This window comes from Urocampus carinirostris, chromosome 12 (genome assembly GCF_059441175.1).
Source record: "Urocampus carinirostris isolate Australia breed hairy pipefish chromosome 12, RoL_Ucar_1.0, whole genome shotgun sequence".
NCBI classification, from domain to species: Eukaryota; Metazoa; Chordata; class Actinopteri; order Syngnathiformes; family Syngnathidae; genus Urocampus; species Urocampus carinirostris.
In genome coordinates this window covers 6600117-6621555 of record NC_142360.1, presented here as the reverse complement: position 1 = coordinate 6621555, position 21439 = coordinate 6600117, and the positions used below count along the sequence as shown (strand labels likewise).

The 21439-nt window shown below is 38.6% G+C and overlaps 2 protein-coding genes across 8 annotated transcripts in view; both read left to right on the top strand.

Moving 5' to 3' along the window:
* The window catches only part of osbpl9 (oxysterol binding protein-like 9), a 55017-nt gene that overhangs the window by 7234 nt on the left and 26344 nt on the right, over positions 1-21439 (top strand). For 5 of the 7 annotated variants that reach the window (XM_088349093.1, XM_088349091.1, XM_088349092.1 and 2 more), the window contains exons 3-4: positions 6802-6880; positions 13373-13449. In XM_088349093.1, coding sequence (XP_088205219.1) covers positions 6802-6880; positions 13373-13449 — 156 coding nt within the window. Of the gene's footprint in view, positions 1-6801; positions 6881-13372; positions 13450-16287; positions 16565-19351; positions 19486-21439 lie in introns of those variants that run through there. The other 2 variants (XM_088349098.1, XM_088349095.1) reach the window with 2 other exon arrangements.
* LOC148354762 (uncharacterized) lies at positions 1905-5914 on the top strand. Its single transcript, XM_088349871.1, has 2 exons — positions 1905-2595; positions 3395-5914. Exons 1-2 carry the CDS (start codon positions 2155-2157, stop codon positions 5390-5392), a joined length of 2439 nt encoding a protein of 812 aa, XP_088205997.1. The 5' UTR covers positions 1905-2154; the 3' UTR covers positions 5393-5914.

Sequence of the window (21439 nt, the reverse complement as noted above, 5' to 3'; positions counted from 1 at the left end):
CCTGACAGTGTTGGGCAGCATAAAAAAATCCACCATAACCAACGGGTTCCGAAAAGCCGGTCTGCTGCGTGCCGGAGAGGAGGGCACAGAATAGGAGTGGATGAAAGTTCCACCGAAAATGAGAGTGCGAGTCCGGCTGCGGGAGCGTGGGACGACGTCTATATTACACTTTCTTTCCGACACTGAGGAAGACGACTTTGATGGCTTCAGTTCTAAGGAGGAAGATGAGGACGGTTTAATGTGATTTTTACAAGTACGGTATGTTTTTTTTAACAGACCCGTTTACTGTGTTGCGAGCGTGTTGCTACCATTAACTGCCCTGTCAGGCACCGTTTGGGATGAAAGTTATATTATTATTATTAAAGCTTTGAAAACTCTCTCCGTGTATCGTCTTTCTTTGTAAATATGTGTAACCATGTATAATATGTATTTGCAACTGTATATTTTTGTAATGTATTTATTTTGGACACTTATTCTGATATGTCTCGCACGGGCCAATTAAAAAGAAGGGGCGGGGTGACGGGAAGTGGGGACCGGTTAAGGTGAATGTTTGTGGACACGGCGGACAATAGTGGATATATATATTTTTCCCACCCTTACCTTTGGAATATACACTTTTTTCCTTGGATTACTTTCAATGGGACCCGGACTCTGCAGTTCAGCATCAAACCTTAAGTACCGGTATCATTTTCCGTTCATTTTGCCGGCTGTGATTTTTGGACTATGTACTTGAATGAAGGACATTTAGTTTCAATCGCGGGACTTACAGTCCGGTCTGGGTTAATTTTGTGTTTGTGATATATTCTTTTAATGTGGGCGCATGCGGCTTATATACAGGTGCGGCTAGTGTAATTACAAAATCGGTTTTCCTCTGAAAATGTGGTGGGTGCTGCTTATAATCAGGTGCGCTCTATAGTCCGGAATTTTTGGTGTATATAATATATATATATATATATATATATATAAATTTTTTTTCCCAATGTATTTAATAACAAAATATTAAATGTTATTTTATGTGGGTTATGAAAAAATATGCTATCCAGGCCCATACTGGCTATACATATATTTTTTTAAATAAATAAAAAATATATACATATATAAAAGATGGGGTGTATCGTTTGACGTATCCTTATAAACTTGAAAGTAGAATATTTACTTAAGTTTGTGTGAACAAAGCCTAACTGATATCAAAGCGCCCCTGTGATTTTTATTTTTTTCCTTCGTGCTTATCTGCTTTTATCTTACTTCTAGCAAAGCTGTTCGAGCTGCAGAATGATAAATAGATAGATAGATACTTTATTCATCACCGTAGCGAAATTCACACTTCCAGCAGTATCCTTTTGTTAAAAAATAAAATAAAAAATATAGAATACAAAATACCCAATATAGTGTGTTAATAAAGAGCATTTAAATAGTGTTACGAAAAATACACACTGTAATAAAAATAAGGTAATATGCAAATTTGGGGTTTGATTGTGAAATGGGGAAGTTGAGAGTGACTTTATGCTAGTCACCGCAGTTTTTTTGTTGGTGTATAATGAAAATGGTAAAAATAAAAAAAGGCCTGTTTTCAAGTACAACTCATTTGCCAACCCCTGATAAGTTTATTCGAGCATACTTGCTCGCGCAACAAAAGGAGCTTGCAACATAAGGAGGCTGCAATGATGACACAAGCCAGAAAATGTCATCGGGTAGTAGGAAAGTTCTAATTTCTGTACAGCACCTTTAATAAGATAATGATAATAATATGTTGATTTATGCTGGTTAGAAAAACATGTGTTTGTTGGGTAGGTATATTTAGAATTTTTAAAATTATTATTATTTTTTACATTTATTATTTGACCAAAAATATTTTGTTCATTGGTTGGGTTAGAAAAGCAAAGTGTTGGTAGTAAATACAGGGATGTGATTTTTCCGCTAATTCGCGGAATTCCGCTTTTTTTATCTCCAAAAATAAAATTTTAAAATTTCCGGTGTTTTAATTGGTAAAAAAAAACGATTTCGTCTCGACAGCATGCCATTTGAGTGTTTCCGTAACTGAAATGAAACGTACTTGCGATTGGTTGAAGTCTCGTGTTGACCAATAAACGCGCTTGTTATAGGAGTGTGCCATTGTTCATTTCTCACACGTTTTTGCCGGGTGTTTAAAGAAAGATGTCCGTGATCGAACGCAAAGATGCTCCGCGAGCTAAAGAAATTGATAAGATTGTAAAAAACAAGTTTCGATGGGACTGGTTGGAGAAGGAATTATCTACGAATGTTGGAAAGAAGACTGTGACGAATTTGTTCAATGACTTTATTCGGAAGATCGATCGTGCCGGGAAAGCACTTTGCATTTGGTGTCATGATACCATCGACTATGGTGGGAGAGGTTTCAAAGCTCTTGAAAGTCACGCAAAGAGCAAAAAACACGTGAAAGAACTCCAGTCAAGAACGACAAATTATTCCATCGCTGGAAGTTTCGGTGCCCAAACGAAAACTCCAAAACTTTACGGCCTCCATCCCTTATTGACATCACAATCGGAAGCGGTAATAAAGAGACGTGATCCACCCCAACAACCTGTACCAGTTGCTGATAGAGTCGTGAATTTTGAGGTAGGTGGTAAACTTTTCAAATTTATTTGACAGTTTTCCCATTTTTTTCGAAAATATTATAACGTAATAAAAATGGCCATAAATATTTAACAATTACAATAATAGATTTTCATGTGTACATTACACCAACACTTTACTGTAGGGCCTATACTTATTGTACTTTCATTTATCAAATACTTGGATACGCTGCTATTAAAGAAATAAATTATTACATTTAAAATATGATTTAGGAAATTTAAAAATATTATTAAGCCTAATAGTAATCAAAACTATTGTCAGTATTTATATTTTTTAAATTAAGTACTTGTATGATATTCTACCATTGATTTTCTTAATGGCCACGATATTATTATGGTACATAATTTACTTAATATTAATAACATGGTTAATCATTGACACAAACTCAAATGAATGCTGCATGTTTGCACTTTTTAGGTTTCAAGATGTTGAGTGTCTTGATGTATGCAGTTACAGAGATGATCTTAGTCGAATGCATGATTGTGTTTTTATCAGAGCTTGCTGCATGAGGTATTTTATGTTTTTGTTATCCATTATGTATTAAGAATGATTGATTAAATGATTTATTGCATGGTAAATATTATTTCCAATGGTTTGTAGCTAATTTTCAACATTTTTTTGTCACCATAATAAATACTCTGACATGTGAATGTGCATGAAAGTTTAGACTAAATCCTTTTTTATTTACTTTGGTCGCATGACATTTTGGATTATAATTCAAATAATTATTTAAATTATTTAATTGTTTACTGATTATTGTTAAATTTCTTTTATTCTTCAGGCAATGCTGTTGGGAGTGCTGGCCGAAAATTCTCTTCCGTTCACCATGGCCCCAAAGCTCATCACACTGTCAAAGGAACTGGCAAGGGATCCAAAAGCTCTGAATGGACTGTCCATGGATAGAACCAGTGCATCCTACAAAACAAAGTATGGCCTTGCCCATACTATGCTTGATGAGACTTTAACAAACTTAAGATCCTCCCACTTTTCAATGAACATTGATGAGTCCACCAGCAACAATCTACACCGTGTCCTGTGTGTTCTCGTCAGCTATTTCTCCCCGTCGACAAAGTCTGTTGTGGTGGAACATTTAGCATCTTTGAGTGTTGTTAAAGTTGACGGCAAATCTCTCTTTGATGAACTCTCAGCCCTCATGACCAAGAACAATATTCCCTGGAGCAATTTGGTGTCTGTGTTGATGGACTCATGTGCAGTGATGCGGGGTTCCAAATCTGGAGTTGAGACGCGTTTGCGAGAGGGACCAGCACCACATCTCCTTGACATAGATGGGGATACCTGCCACCACATCCACAACGCCTCTAAGCATTTTTGCAAGCCATTTGAGTACAAGATTGAAGGACTCCATAATGATCTCTTCAACGATTTCAAGTGGTCAACCGATCTGAAGGAAGCTCTTCAAGAAATTTGCTTTCTGACAGGCATCACCTTCACCATGCCAGAGAGATTTGTCAGCCATCGATGGCTTTCAAACTATAATGTTTCAATGTCCACCTTACGCCTCATGGATGTCTTTACCATCTTCTACTATGCATTTCTTGGCAGAGGAGATAAAGAACTCTATCTTCCCACCATCATGGCCATCTACCACAAGAAGGATCTTTCAAGAGAAGTCAAAGCCAAACTCAAAGACATACAATCAGCTTTAGGCCAAAAGAACATGACTGAGGAAGGAAGGAAGAGGAAGCAGAGGATCTATGAGAAGATATTCTTCACAAGATTGGATACGCTTCTCACCCTCAACCTGTACACAGCAGTTCTGCCCTTGCTGAAGAACTATGTGATCACCTTTGAGACGAAAACGCCAATGATCCACAAGCTGAACGACAAGCAAGTGTCCTTCTTCAAGAAGTTCTTGTCCTGTTTCCTAAAGCCAGAGTCCCTTCAAGGCTGTAAACTGACAGAAATTGAACTGAACAACAAAGCCAACCAACTCCGAGAAAATGATATTTTCTATGGTGGTGTCACCAGCAAACTGATGGATTCTTCTAACAAGTCGTCAGTTGTGTTCAAGTTCAAAGCCAAAGCCAAGGCAGCATATCTGGCATGTGGTCTGTACCTTCAGAAAAAGTTGCCCATGAACAGCAAGCTTCTGAGAGCAGCCTCTGCCATTGACCCACTTGCCAGAGGACACAGCTCAACTTTAAACCAACTGAAGAAGCTGTCGTCGTTGGTCACCAATGTCCTTGATGAGTCAGAGCTGGGGAACTATGATCTCGAGGTGAGAGAATACCAGTTGGACAGTGAGTTGCCAACACCTTTGGACTCAGAGGGGAAGGCAATTGCACTGGATCGTTGGTGGGCCCAAGTCTTTGCTGTTGGAAGATACCCAACCCTGGCCAAGATGGTGAAGGCTCTCATGAGTTGCTTCCATGGGCCGCAAGTAGAGGGGGCTTTTAGTGTCATGGGTGATGTCCTGAACCCCAAAGCATGCAGAATGGACATAGCCACATACAGTTCTATCCAGACTGTAAAATATGCCCTAAGAGCAAGAAATACCACCTCTGTCAGCCATTTTGGAAGGAAAGACATTCTGATGGATCCTGTGCAGTCCATACTGTGCCTAAATCTGAGGACATCCTCCAAAAGGTACAGGGAGGAGAAGGATGCAGAAGCAGCTATGTTGTCTGCAAAACGAACAGAACTTGCTGTGAAACAGGACACCCAAATGAGCAAGGCTGCCTCAAGAAGAACCATCAAAGCTGCACAGAAGCAGGCTAGAAAGACCCATTCCAAAGCAATGAAGTCTAGGAGGAAGTAGTGTTTGGGTCATGTGAATGGATTTAGCTGTGTCCCGACGGATCACCACCTTATCGTGGTGGGGCACTTTGCGCGTCTCCATGACCCCCAGAGCTATGTCGGCGGGAGTCTCGTACTCCTGGTAGGGTTACCCAAGCCGAACAGGTCGAAGGGTAGAGTCCAGACTAAGAGTGATCCCAAAAGCTGGTGGCGGCACGCTTTGAGGCGGTTTCCTACAGACCTGGATCCCGTTAGCCGCCTGCAGTTGTAGAAAGATGCCGGTCGTCTAGGGTCTCCCTTGCCACTGGAACCATCTTCTTTACAATTAAGATAGTGGCGTTGGGGAAATGTTTTTTAATGTGACTGATTTTGAGTTGACTTAAACTGTAATTTTATATGGGATAGTTCAATATACATTGAAAATTTATGCTGTTGTCTTGTCTATTTCTTTGTCATCTGAGTGCATTGAAAGTACTTAAAAAAACCCATGAGCTCCGGGGGGGGGCTTCGCCCCACTTTTCCCCCCACCAGGGCACTGCCCTGGTCCTACCTGGTTTCCCCCCCCCCCCCCCCCCCAGCTAGCAATCACCCCCCCCCCCCCCCCCCCCCCCCGCTAATTTTCAGATAATTTCACTTTGGTCAAATCACATCCCTGTAAATATATGATATTATAGACAAATATAGATATATAATTTGAATCTATTTTTTATTTAATGTTTTCGTATTAAGGTACTGTTTAGAAAAATAAATAAATTTTGATCTACTTGAGTTTGAAAATAATGTCTTGGTTGGGCATTAGGCAAAATCTTTCACTGTTAACAATAATTGTAATCATTTTAAATATTATTATAAGATTTTCATTACAGTACCTTTGTGCATATATAGATGTATTGGAGGTTGCATGAGCCTTTTTAACCCTACTTCTAATTATTACAACCTGGTATTTACACACAAGTATTATTATAGTAATAACATGGTGAGTTATTTTGGAAATGCTCATCAAACTTGTAGCCTTTTGAGCTAATCAGTAACAAAAAAGTATCTCTCAGCTTCAAAAAGGCCAGTGACCCCTGACTTAACTCCTTAATTCAAATTTACGATCAATTTTGCGGGTTCGCGCAGCAAGCAGCTGCGAGTTTGAGTCACGCCCAGTCGGCTCACCAGCAGCCTTGCTCCTCTGCAGTCCTTTTTAATCCGTTTGGCTGCCTGTCCCTTGTGTGTCCGTCACTCTCCTCCCCTCCCCGCCTTTCTCCTCCCAAATCACGCCCCCTCCCCTTCATACTTAAGCTCTGTGTGCGTGCGTGAGAAGATGACGCTTTTTCCGAACGCGCCGGGATTAGAGTCAAGGTGATTTCTGAACGGAGAGGGAAGGAAAGTGGAGTGTGACGTCGCTCTCTTGCTCAGCCTTTTTTTTTTTCTCCTCCCGGCCAGGGCGCTGTAATCGGCATCGACGACGAGGACGACAGCACATTCACCATCACAGTGGACCAGAAGACTTTCCATTTCCAAGGTGAGCCCTTTCACTCACTCATCTTGCTCACGAGGTTTTTTTTTTTTTCCATCCTTAGCTGTCTTTCTCCCATCGTTCACTCTCTTGACCCATCTCTTTCGCTCCTCCCACCCAGCTTTATTAAAGTCTGGGGTGCGTCTTGTCTATTGCCAGTAAATACACAGCCCAAGTGCGCCGTGAGCCGTTTGTGGCTTTTCTAGCAACCTCACCAAGTTGGCCGACTATTGCATTTCGAAAGGAATTTGTTTTTTCTCGGCAAAGACTGCCGCCTCTGTGTCGCAGCTGCACCCGTGGGAAATAAAATAATGGAATACTGCTGAGCTCAGGTCCCTGTTGGCTTCAGTCTCTCCTTTTCCTAGACTCCGCCGGCACCCTGACAACCAGCCGGTCCGACCGTAGGGACGAAATCGCCTCCCGGCAACGGGAACACTTCCCCTCTTTCCTCACTCTCAACCTCGCCGCTTTAGCTCACGTCACCAGGTTTTAAACTAGCATCCATTCCATCCCTCCACCGGTGTCTGTTCTTTTTTCCGCCCTCACCTTTCATTTCCGACCGTCCATGGGCTTCCCGCCCCCCTCACCTCCTCCATGCCCACTTCCATGTCTGTGTTCCGAAGCTGTATGCTGTGGTTTTACAAGCGAAAGGGTAAGAAGAAAAGCGCATGTCTGTCCCAGGCCAAAGACCGAGTGATGACTTAAAAAACAGTTTGCGGGGGTGGGGAAACGCCGTGTCATGGTTTTGTCGTCGCAGTTCAAGGCTGTTTTTACTTCTTTTATGCAAGGTATATTTGTTTAGTCAGGTGGATGGAGAAAAAGGCAACCGTTGTGTCTCTATGCTAGGGGTCGGGAACCTTTTTGACCCAAAGAGCCAAAAAAAGCAAAAACATTTTTTAGTCATTAGCAGGAATGGCTACTGGTTTGATTTGTATTCCAAAATAACTATGTTGTTGCTACACTATTTCTATGTTATTACTAGGTTGTCGATATTAAAGTTTAATCACAAAACACCATGGCAGTTGGGAATCAAATTTCCTAGAATATCACAATGACCCATGCTATGTTTTCAGAAACAGTCCGCGGGCTACTCAGGTGGTCTTAAGGTGCATCAAATTGCAGACCCCCGCTCCATATACTATAGAGCCCCACAATTTGAATATTTTGGCGTATTAGAATACACATAGAGCCAAATGGTAACTAAATTTTGAAGGTGTTAACCTATCCAAAAGTGAATTATTTTTATTTTTTTTATTTTTTTTTATTTTTTTTATATACCCTCACCCCATTTGTACTAGATTTTATCCAAAAATAAATTACCTGAAAGCGGATTACAAGTCAAGTCACATTTATTTGTATAGCCCTTAATCAATGTTGTTTTGTCTAGTAAAAAAGTTCACGGTTCACAGATCCCTTAACGGCATGGGTCGTCGAGGCACCAATAAGGACGCAACTCTGGACAGATTTATCCACTGTTGACGGTCCCTGGCCTGTTCTTGGGTTGAGAAATAGTTGGCACCAGTCCATTCCTTAATCTTGTCGGCCCAGTTCTTTTTCGGTCTTCTTCTCTTCTTGCCCCCCTTGGACTGTGCCCTGGAGAATTATCGTGGTCATTCCTGATGATATGTTGTGATGTGACCATAACACTGAAGTTTCTGTCCGCGGACAGTTACAACAGTTCTTGGTAGGTGCCCTCTGATGGTATTGTGCACCGTTTTGTTCGTCACATCGGCTAAGTTGCTGATGCCTAGAAGTTTGCTGTAGCATTGCATCTCCATGGCCTGGATTTTCTTTTCCAGTTTTGCTATGAGAGTCCATGTTTCGCAAGCGCATAGGAAGATGGAAGTAACCAGCGCTTGCATCAGTCTTATCTTTGATTTAACTGCTAGGTTTTTGTCCCTCCTGATGGGTTTAAGTCTGGCAAGTGCGGCTGTGGTTTGACCAGTAAAAATGACTTTTTTCTATTTAAAAAAAACAGTCTTGAATGGCGGATCCCAAATAATGTTAAAAAATAGGAAAAAATATTTCCAAAGTAGTGCTTAGATACTGGCCTAAGTTAAAATAATAATGCAATGAAAAATAGTGCATCGTAACAGTAGTGCAATAACATATAGCCAGTGTTCTCGTTTGCCCGCTCCCTGCATCCTAGACGCATTATTTTTGCTGGGGATGCATTGTGTCAAATCATCGTGCGTCCCAGGGACGCAACTTTTTTGACACGAAATTATTATCATTTTTTAACAAAGATTTACCGCACTCCAAACTTTTCGTCAGGTAGATCCGCCATTGTTGTTTTGGTCTCGCGGTTCGAGTCTGCACGCCCATCTCGAGTTCGAGTTGTGTAGTCCGTCTCTTTTTAGAGAACCGGCTTTTTCGGCTCAACTCATTAAAGAGCCGGCTCTCAAACGGCTCACTTGCTTTGATGCATTATATTACGAATGATTATGTTTTATAAAGAAGTTAAGAAAAAAAGGAAGTATAAAAGGAGAAAATGAAAAAAGACAGGTTTTTGGTGATCCCTTTTAATCAGTATATTACCAACAATAATTTAATGCAGAAAATGAATTAATAATTTGAATAAGAAAATGTATTATTCTACTTAATTATATTTGCATGTATTTTTTTCCTTCTACAGTGAACGTCCATGCTACTTAATTTTTGAACTTTTTTTATAATAAACCTCATTCATGTCGAGCAACTCAGTGTCTCACAACAAAATGTTCATTATCAATATATATGATATAATGTAGTTAACAATATAACATGTTAACTACATAAATAAACATGTTTGGAAAAAAAAAAAAAAGATGTTTTTGTATTTTGTAAGGGAAAATACGACAGTTTGTAAGGGCATGGAGCACACTAAACTTTGGGGACCTATAGATCTCCGTTGGGACCCATAGATTTTTGAGCATGCGAGTCCCCGGGACCCATCACTTTTCAGAGGTAAAATGAAGACTGTATAGCAGAAAAAAATACCAAATAAATCACAAGATATTTATTTTAAGATATATTTTATTGTTGCCTCATTATAATTGATCACTTTTTCGGCAGATAAGCAAAACTAATGCTAATTTGAGTGTGAAAGGCAGGATGTAATGGTGATTCTTTTTTTCTAGAATGTATGTACCTCTTGTTTGAAGAATGACAAACTTCTTTCCAAACAGACCATTTCTGTTCTGGCGGGGTAGTAAGTAGAATAATAGCCCAAAATGTGTGCACAACATTATTGGCTTTTAGCTCAGAGATGGGATCTTGTGGTGAAGGGGATTCCTCTGTTGCAGTAAACTGATCAGAGGATACTGAATCGTCAGTCTCCGATTAGTGAGAAAATGTGACTGCATTGATCCTTTTTTTGCAATTCGTCATGTAAGTGTGTTGCGCAAGCTAGATTTTTCTGGGATTATTAGACGATCCAGTTGGTATTTAGCAGCCGTGCCAGTTTCGATTGAGTCTGCGTCTCTACTGTGCTTTTATTTAGGAGAGCATCAATTATTAATCAGCCTCTCTCTACTGGCGGTGTCTCAGTTACCTGAGAGCCTTTTAGCATCCCTTTTTCCTCCACTCTCATTCACCTCCTATCTATCGCCGCCATACTTCCTTTCTTCCCTGTTCAAACCATTCAGCACCTCATCCCGACTGATGGGTTGCTTTTGCCTTGATATGATTCACCCGGGTTTTGGTTCAATAATTTATAATACACATATACAGTAGACCCCTAGGGTACAACGTTAATCTGCAGTGAGGTGGGGGTCGGAAAATGATATTGCTGTATAGAGTGGGATAGAAATGTATGAGAGTGTAGCCATTCATGTGCTTTCTTAAGAAAAATAATGATGTAAAACCAGAATAATTAGCTCTCATCTTATTTACAATAAAGAGAAGTTGAAAATGACAAAATGTATACCACTCAATTTTTTTTGTATTATTCATTCTTATCCTCAGTAGGGTCGCCGGGGTGCTGGAGCCCATCCCAGCTATCTTCGGGCAGTGGGCAGGGGACACCCTGAACTGTTTGCCAGCCAGTCGCAGGGCACAAAGGGACAGATAAATTGCTCGCTCATTCACACCTCGGGACAATTCGGACCAGCCAATCAACCTATCATGCATGTTTTTGGAATGTGGGAGGAAACCGGAGTGCCCGGAGGAAACCCACGCAAGCACGAGGAGAATATGCAAGCTCCACACAGGAGGTTCGATCTCATGACCTTAGAACTGTGCCACACACGCGCTAACCACTGCCCCGTCGTGCTGCCCTGTTTATATTATGTTTAGGTTTTATTTTCTCGACTAGGAAAATAATTATTATTATAAATTATAATTGTTTTTAATTCTGCAGTGTTGGACAATGTTGCCTTTTATTCAGAATTTTATTTTAATCAATAAAAACAAGTTTGTAATACAGTTATACTGTAATCTATTATTAGTTAAAATTCAAATATAGTATCTTTATGGTAAAGAAAAAATAGGAAAGAAAAGGTTTTTTTTTTTTAAATGTAGCAGTAATATTTCTTACACACATTACACACAATATTTTATATATATAATTAATCTTACCACACTGCTTAATTTGTATTTATTGATTGCATTTAGTTAGATTTCTCTTTGTGGTTTTGTTTAATTTTTAAAATTTGCGTTTATTTTACATAACATGAGGCTCACCTAGTGGGAGCTGACATGATTGTCCGTCAGCTCACTGCTAAAGGTACCGCCTTAAACCAAAAAGCTTGTGAGAGGCTGGGCAAAAAAACCTGAGAAAAATGTTCCAGTTTGGTCCCTTTGAGTCACCATAGTTTGTAGTATTTCTTGTGCTCCTTAGGACTAGTTTTTAGTTGCACTTTACTATACAGCGACATCTAGTGGTTAAATTATTATACAGTGTCCCTTTTAAGTCAATCATTTTCACACCAGTATGTTTTTTAATACTTAACATTTCTGAGCACATTTATCAAGGACTACACTATTCCCGCCCTATAAAGTACCTGCTCTTCCTTGTAGCAGAAATAAATCCATGAAAGTGTTAGTCAAAGCTTGTATTGTCCTGTGACAAAATCCATGTCAAGGCCGCAGGACTGGCTCCATCAAGAATGGAGCGAAATAACATTACCCTCCGTAACCTTCTCCAGAGAGTCTATTAGGCCGAGGGCAAAGCGAAGGGCCGTCTGAGTGGATCGGCTTGAGCCTGGGCTGTCTGCTTCGTTTGTTCCAAAGCTTTCCTCTGCTTGTCTAAATTCATCCACCCATCCCTCTGCTTCTCTGCTCTTTTCATTCTCAACTGCATTTGACTCAAAATCGTAATGAATAGAATAAAGCATCTTTCATTCTTGATTTAAATGCAAAACAATTGCCATGAATTTCCAATTCTAGTTGAAAACATATCATTTAGTATGTCCTTGTTGTCCGGTACTCCTTTAATTCTCAGAGGTCCAGTCGGCGACAGCAGAAACCTTTGTTTAAAAGGTGTGAAATTCCTCATTGCTGTTCTAAAATGTAACTGCAAATGGACTAATTTGAAAGAGTCCACGTTAAAGTGCTTGACATTCTTTAAAGTCTTCTTAAAATCCGTCATCTATTGTATGTAATGCAGTACACCCCCGGGATACAACATTAATCCATTCTGAAGTGGGGTTTGCAAGTGAAATTGCTGTATGGTGGGGGTGTATAAATCAATGGTAATTAGCCAATGCGTTCCAACCCTCCTGGTACTCCAGGTTTAAAAAAATAAAACAACAAAATATAATTACTTATATGTAATAGATTATATTTGATTTCGTAACATTGTAAATATATATATATATATATATATATATATATATAATATATTCGTAAAGGAAAAGTTAAACTGCATTTACCTTTGGTGTGGCTTGATGAGCTGGCACAGTGGAGTTAGTGGGTGGATGCAGAAGAGGGGAGGAGACGGTGGATTAATATGAAAACAGATTTTAAACCACCTGCGAGGATTTTCATCCCTTTTGAAAATACTTTGTTGCTTTCATTATCCCCTTATTCAAAAACATCTCCATATTGTGAAATCATCGCAAGGTAGAGACCCTGTTACCTGGGTGTCTACTGTTTACTGGGTTTCCCCCAGAAAATGTGGTAAGCCTGGGGGTCAGCAATGGGACAGCATTTTAAACTAATTTAACATAAAATGATTGGTCAACGTGAAGATCTGGGGAAGTCACAACAAAAGTCTGGTGACCTGCCAGGCTTATAAAGCACTGAAGAAAACCCTGATAACATGTTACTGGCATGTTGCGCTGTGCAATGTCTGTTTGACCGTTTGTGCACGCACTGTGCTTTGCCCTGTTCTTTTTTTCCTCCTATGTAAACATTTCAAGCATATGACATCATTGTCTCCGTGCAGGATATATAAACACTTTCAAAAAAATTGTCTTCTCATCACTTGCGTTTTTTAAGTGCGTAGAGGCTGCTGATACAGTACGTCCGTGTAAGAAATATGGCTGACAGGGCGTGTCTATGTGCTTGCGTTCTCAGCCAGAGATGCAGACGAGCGAGAGAAGTGGATCCACGCCTTAGAGGGAACCATCCTGCGGCACACCCTTCAACTCCGGGTAGGAAGCCGTGCGTGAATTTTTGTGTAAACGTGGATGTGTGTTTAACATTTCGACTTTAGCTCCTGGGCTTGTTTTTGTTTTAATCCACAGCCAAAAACGTCTTTGCAAACTGTCATGACATTTGACAGTTTAAGAGGTTCCATAGGGTTCTTGGGCTAATCTGGATGGGCGTGATATCATTAGTAGGATTGATGTTTTTAGGTTTTTTTTCTCGTCCATTTAACAAATGAGGAAATATTTCTGTTCTGACAGCTCATGAATCAAATGATGAACCGTTTTCATAGCTGCAGAAAATTGTTAACTCATTCGATACATGGAAATTAAAAAAAATGTAAAAAATCAGTTTAGAAAAATTACACAAACAACGCATTATTAGAATTAGAATTATCTTTATTGTCACTGATAACAATGTACTGATTTAAATGTGGCACTCTAGGATAAATATGTAATAGATTTAAAAAACTTAAAATAAAAATGATATGAAGAATAATGGGTTATGCAATATTTACAAGTTTGTGCCTATCGTATGTCTAGGTTGTAACTGTATTAGAACAATAATAATTTAAATCAAGTTGTGGAGAATTTCACTAGTTATTTTGTAAATGTTGGACCAGAGCTTTTGCTTGTGTTGTGTGCTTGTAATTATTATAATTATTGATATCTGACCTATGTAATAAGTATATCCATGAGATTTTGTTATATTAGACATAGGAGGAAAGGAGGATTTGTAAAATGTATTTAATAGGGAAGATAAAGGGGTAGGGAAAATAAGCATCTCCTTCTGACTACCCCTTTTCGAACATGTTATGTGACATTATTTTGTTGTTGACTCATTGTTTTTGTACTGTTTTTATTTTAATGTTTGAAATAAAAGTTTTTATTCATTCAACAATAGTCCAATGAGAATAGTGGAATGGCATAACATTTTGCAAAAAATATAAGTAAGAAATAAAATACAAGTATACTTTTTTAAAATACATAGGCAAAATATATGTCCTGGTCATCCTGGAAGGGGGATTACCTCATGGGTGGTCCCTTCTCAAGTTTTCTTCATTTCGTCATGTTGAGGTTTTTGAGTTTTTCCTTGCCCTCGTGTAGGTTTTAGATCAGGGGATGGTGTAATAATGGTCTGTGGTTTGCAATAATCTGTGGTCTGTGCAGTCCTTTGAGACTCTTGGTGATTAATGGCTGTACAAATAAACATGACTCAACTTGACTTGGTGATAGCACTGGGAAAGAAACTGGTTAACTATTTTTTTATTGGAACTGTTGTGTCTGCCAGAGGTGGTGGCCTGGGTGTCCTTTTTAATGTTGTGAAAAGCCAACAATATCTTCACAACTAGGCAGAGAGCAGCTAATGATTTACAGCGCTGTGTTGAGGACACTCTGTAAGGTTCTCCTGTCTGCAGCCATGTCCTCAGCATTTGACTCGCACTGGGTTCCCAGGGATCTTTGAAAAGTCTTAAAAAGGCATTAAATTCATTATAAAAATTAGGCATTAATCGGTATTGAAATTTCTTGAATACAATTTTCAAAAGTCTTAAATGTGAATACATTAATAAGATTTATATTTGTGTGTACTAAAAATATTAAGTAACTTTTATTTATTGTCTTTTTTAATAATTTACCAATTTACTCTTTTGGCAACATCGCGTTACGACAATATCAAAACAGTCGGTGTTTCAGAGCAGACACATGTCTTAGGTCTATCCACACGTAGCAACTTTGGACAAAAATGTTCACTTTGGACCATGTTTAAGTGTTAATTTAATGAGAAGGGGCTGTCTGACAAACGTTTTTCGCCATGGCTAAAAATTGTGCCAGGTAATATTTACAAGGCGTGATGTGTTGTGTGCAAGAAATATTTGTTGTTGTTGTTGTTGGTGGTTTTTGTTTGATTTGTATTTTTTGGGTGGTAAATTTGATCTGAAAAGGCATTAAAACGTCGATAAAAGTCTTGAATTTAACCTGCCTTAAGCTCTAGGAACCCTGCCAAAGATGCTGTTTAGCAGTATTTTTCCACTTTGGCACTGTAGGACATCCGCAGGTTGGATTTTCAGGAAATGTATGAGCTGAATCTAGCCCAAGGACGGCCGCAAGATAATTGGTCCCAGAGACGATCAAACGATCTTTCAATTTTGTTGGATAACAATCTTTTTTCGGTTCTTCACAGTTTAATATTGTATTTTGCACCACTCCTTTCACTGAGTTTTTTCTCTAGCCAGCAAGAAAAAAAAAGACTGTTAAAAATTCCACTGTCTTTAGAAAAGAAATACCCACCTCCTCTTCCATTATTTTGTTGCCATTTGTGTCTCATCTGAATCTTAAAATATTTCAAACTTGGGCTCAAAATGGCTGGAAATGTTCCCGTTGGTAGTGAGGACAACAAAATTAAGGAATACACAAGGCATGGGTCTCAAATATTCTTGACTTTGTTTTAAATTCAGTTAGAAAACTGCTTTTTTTCTCCTTTCACAAACAAAATATTTTGACAATATTGACATTTCCTGTATATAACTTTATTTGCTGACTCCCATATCCACCCTTCAAGGCAAATCCTTCCAATGATCTAAGTGCATTGCTCAGTATACATTTTTAGCACGCCGCTCTCATCAAATCACGTGACCTGCTTTTTTTCCAATCGGAGAGACGCTTGCCGGCTCAACCAAACATCTGGCCAGGCTGCCTTTGCCAATGAGATCAGAGGCTTCATGATGCCCGTGTTTGCAACTGCTCCGTGTGTTTCCTCTGACGCCTACGTGAGAGGAAGTGTGGCTTTCCTGCCAGGGGAGGGTCTTGGATTAACTCTCCTGTCTGGCTCCCACTAAACGCTTTGCTGATAGAAGACGAGACAGGATCAGCAGTGGCTGCCCTTTTTAGTCCTTTTGAAGGTTGCTGTGGTGATTATTGCTGGCGAATAGCAACTGTAGTATTCCTTTAAGAAAGGGGAAGATAGAGTGAGGAAGAACACCAATGTCGACCACAGCCAAGCGGGGGCACAGTTTGCTTTCGGAAGGGGGAAATGACCATCCTGACAGAACCTAATCCAAGTTGAAACCACCTGATGGACAAGATGGTTTAGTCCAGGATGTCCTTAGGAGAGTGGCGGCCTGTAAGTAAATCACGCAAACCCACCATTGCATTACGGCAACAACTAAAAACGGCTGAAAAGCAAACACCAAAGAAGGAGAGGGTGACCTCGGTGGTGTTTTTCAAATATAGTTTCAGGAGGGTTTGACTGTGTGTGTGCTTCTTAAGCTTGTTTGAAAACGTTCTTGCTGTTTAAGTGGAACCGGCACTTAGAGATGTGACGTATTTCTGTCGGAGTGTAGGAGCTGGTATTTTAAAAAACCATGAAGATGCGTGCATGTGATGTGTCCGGGAAACATTGTTTACCATTGCTTTGTAATTGTGTTCAGCAGTCAGCAAAAAAGAACATTCCTAAGGCTGAATTGTGAAACATAGTCGACAGACCTTCCCCAGTTTGAGTTTACGGTCAAACTAAAATAACTACCGTAAATTCCGGACTATAGAGCGCACCTGATTATAAGCCGCACCCGCCACTTTTTAGGTGAATTGCCACTTTTTAGGTGAATTGCCACTTTTGTACTTACACAAGCCGCACTCATATATAAGCCGCGTGTGCCCGCATCAAAACATGTGACATAATCACAGTTTTAATGCAGACCAGACTGTAGGTTCTGCGATTGCAACTAAGTAGATTGTACACAATCCTAAAACCACAGTCGACATCATGAATGGTGAATGATACCCGTAATTAACAATGATGCAGACATGTAAAGTCCGGGTCCCGTTGAAAGTAATCCAAGGAAAAAAAATGTATATTTCCAAAGTTAAGGGTGGGAAAAATATATATCCACTATTGTCCGCTGCGACAACAAACAGATCTACCGGTAACTCGGCTTTACCCCACCTCCCATCAGCCCGCGTTTGCTCCGCCCCTTCTTTTTGATTGGCCCGTAAAACACATAACAGAACAAGTCTCTAAAATATTGGCCCGTAAAACACATAACAGAACAAGTCTCTAAAATAAATACATTACAAAAATATACAGTTGCAAATACATATTATACATGGTTACACATATTTACTAAGACAAACGGTACACTGAGAGAGTTTTCAAAGCTTTAATAATAATAATATAACTTTCATCTCAAACCGTGTCTGTGAAAGGTACCAACGCGCTAGTAGGATCACGCTCGCAATGCATCGAGCGTGCCTGTTTGTGAAATTAACGGTAGATCGTCCTCAACTTCCTCCACATAACTATCGCCATCAAAGGCGTCTTCCTCGTTATCGGAAAGAACTTCTGTCATTCAGACAATTTGAAAGTAAACTAAGGATGCAGTCTCTCTTGGCGCTCATATTCTACTCGTCTTAATCTTACCTTTTATACTCTAGCGCCGCTGGTGGCCGTTAGAAAAATTACATAAATTGTCCGCTTCTCTGAATAAGCCGCAGGGCTGAACATTTGGGGAAAAAGTAGCGGCTTATAGTCTGGAATTTACGGTAATTTTCAGGACTGATTCGCCCTGGAGTGTTGCGGGCAAAAAAATCTAAACTTAATCGTTTTTGTTTTGGTTTTTGTAAACAAGGCATCTGAATCACTGTATTCTCTCAATTTTTGCCTATAATCTTTCATAACCACCATATGAAGTACATCTATGCGAAGCAAAAACAATATTTTTACGTTTTATAGCATAAAACAATTGTAGTACAGAGATGAATGAGCCACAAAAACATTGACTTACTTGCTTAAAAAGCTTTAAGTGTATTTGTCTATTTCTATAGGACATTTTGTTTTATTTAAAAAATGACAAAAATGCAACAGTTGTATCCATCCATATACGTTGGATGTCACTGTTTTATCCATCCATATGTAGTGTAAGTCCATGCTCCTGGGAAGTTACGTAAGAGTACAACTTGTAAATAAACGGTACAGCAATGGAACAAACAAACTTAGTAATTCATTGATTTTTGGTGTGTACATATTTATCGATGGAACCCATTAATGGAAAAAACCACTACACTACTTTTTCCTGCAGGAGAAAAAAATATATATTTTTCTTCATAGAGGAAGATGTTAGCTTGCAAAATGGAACAGCGTTAGTTATGGACAATTTGGCCCAAAAATAAAATTTTGCTTTAAAAAAAAAATAATAATAATATTTTTTTTGTCAACTTGGATGATGGATGATATTAATTTGATTTTCAAATATAACAAATTCAATCATCATTAACATTGATAAACATAAACACCCTGTTCAAATTTTTCGCCAAATTAAGACATGAACTCCTTTTAAATTAGGTATTGGCTAATGCAGAAAAAAATATAAGAAATCCTTTAGGCCTTGATAAAGTTGCTTAAATGCCACAATTAACTATTAACAAAATATTTCACTAACTCTATAAAACATCACCAGAATTATTCACATTCATTTGATTAATTTCCCAATATAAATTTTTAGAGTAGAATTGTGAAATATCAGTTTTCAGCAGAGGAAGTTTTTTTCTGTGTGTAAATAATCAATATAGGCAACCTGAAAACACAAAAAGGTGTGGCTTGTATTTCTTTGTTATTTACAGTAATATAAATTTTCGTATGAATCTTTTGGTGTCATTCATAGAACCACTTTGCATATTTTAATAGCTGGTTAAAATGACCTTGCAATGAACAAATATAACTATTTTATTAAGTCATCTAAATTGACTCCCAGCATTGTCGATTTATTTTCATTTCTGCTCAGGCTCTTACTCAGCCACCTACATTCTCCCGCCATGACAGCGAAAGCACCTTTGCCCCTTTGAGGAAGTTTAGACAGTTAGCCACAGAAAGCTTAGCCAACCTCAGACTTTGTTCCCCATAAAGTGTGCACATTTGACACAAATAGATTCCAGGGCGGCCTTTGTCTGCTAATGGCTTTCCTTCACGTCCCCATGAGCTGCATTTTAGTCAGAGGACAAATCACGGCAGATCCCCGACGGACCAAAATTGGAGCACAGGCTGCCAAGGTTTGATTACATGATTGGATTCCATGCAAATTACATCTGGGCTGCTGTGTTATTCTTCCTGCCCAACGGTTAGCCTGGCAATGAATTTGTTGTATCTGTCTTGCATTGTTTTTAGGGAGGTCTTTCTGTGCAATTTTGTTTCCTGTTTTGTGTTTGCTAAGTTGTTGTGGCTTCATAGAACTTCTGAGGTGCTGCATAAGGGTGTGCAGACATTTTGATTCGCGGGTCGCGTTGGGTTAAAGAAAAATGGGTATTGAATAAAAAGGACAAAAAATAATGTAAAACTTTTTCAATATTTCTCTTTTGTATTTATGAATAATGTACAATAATAAGATATAGGTTTTACAGAACAGTCCCTGAAATTAAAATGTTTTTTATTTTCTGTGATGCAATTTAAAAAAAAAATACACCCTGAGTTCATTACAGTTCAACTGAAATATCACAAGTCTTGTAATGTTTAATTTTATTTTACTTATAGTGATAATTCAAATATCCAATTTTTAAATATTTTGAGTACAGTGAAAAAGTATACAAGCCATTATGGTAAATGGTCCGCATTTATAGAGCACTTTTCAAGTCGATGAAGACCTCCCAAAGCACTTTACAATGTGCTTCACACTTACCCATTCACACACACACTCACACACCGATAGCGGCCATGCAAGGCGCCTACCTGCTTATTGGGGGCATTAGGGATTCAGTGTCTTGCCCAAGGACACTCCGACATATAACACGGAAATAATGAACAGCTTGCAAAATTGTATTTTATTTGTTAATAATCCAGAATGTCTGACATTTTTTTTAATTGCATTATAAGAGACAAGTAACTTTCTGAAAATAACAAAAAAAATGGACAGTCCTGTATTTCATAAAGTATCCTTTTATTCATTATTTTCATTAAATTAACTCAAACACTATTAATTAATGCAAAACTAAGCACAAGGTCCCTTATTTTAACCACTAAATTTGATAATATCCATTGAAAAACTACAAATGCAATATGGGTAGTTCACAATGTTTTTTTCTTGCATGAAAGTTGACTGATATCCTGCTATTATGTCTATCATACATTTATTTTATTTAACAAGCACAGAAAAATGTAGGCAGTTATTTGAACGGTGGCTTTTATCGCAGGACACATTAAATGCTTAATGGAAAATATATAACTTTTTTTATTATTATTGGGGGGTCGGAGAAATCAGGTCACAAAGGGACACTGGGGACAATAGTTGCTCAAAACATTTTTTTAAGCTACTGGTACCTTTTTATTAAAATGTATTATCCTTTTTAAGATTTTTGTTTAGCTTGCCAGATTAAAAATCCGAGGGGGGCTCATGCGGCCCGCAGGCCGTAGTTTGTCTCCTTCCTCCACGCTCTAACATGTATTTGAACGACTTATTCACCTGCCATTATTAATAATATTCATCAATTGCAGTATAGTATAACTAACCACGCCAAATAGAAGATTCACACTCCCGTTTTATTTAGATATTCAGTGTCATTTTAAAACTACTCGTCTGTAAAATCTTCCTATAATGGAGCGGGAAACGTTTTGTTAGCACGCTTCTTATTTTCACGTGAGTAGTTATTCTTTCAGCTACATTGCATTAAAAGCGCATAAGCTTTTTGAAATGTGCATGTATTTGGTGTTTAATACTGAGCAGACAAGCACTTTTTAAATTTCTCCAGCTTAATGATTGTCATCACATTTACCTTCCTTTTATTTTTCATTGAGACATTTTTTTCAGTGTATATAACGTTTTTTTTATATTTTTTTAATGATAATTGCTTGTAGTTTTACAAGTAATTCAGTAATGACTCGCATAACGTCGCTGTGATGTGAAAAAACTCCATGTTTTTGTAAAGTTTCATGTTTTGCCCGGATGAATTTGGATTTTGTAGAAATTTCTTTTTTTGTCATTACGACGTAATGTAAACATTTTATGTGGCATGC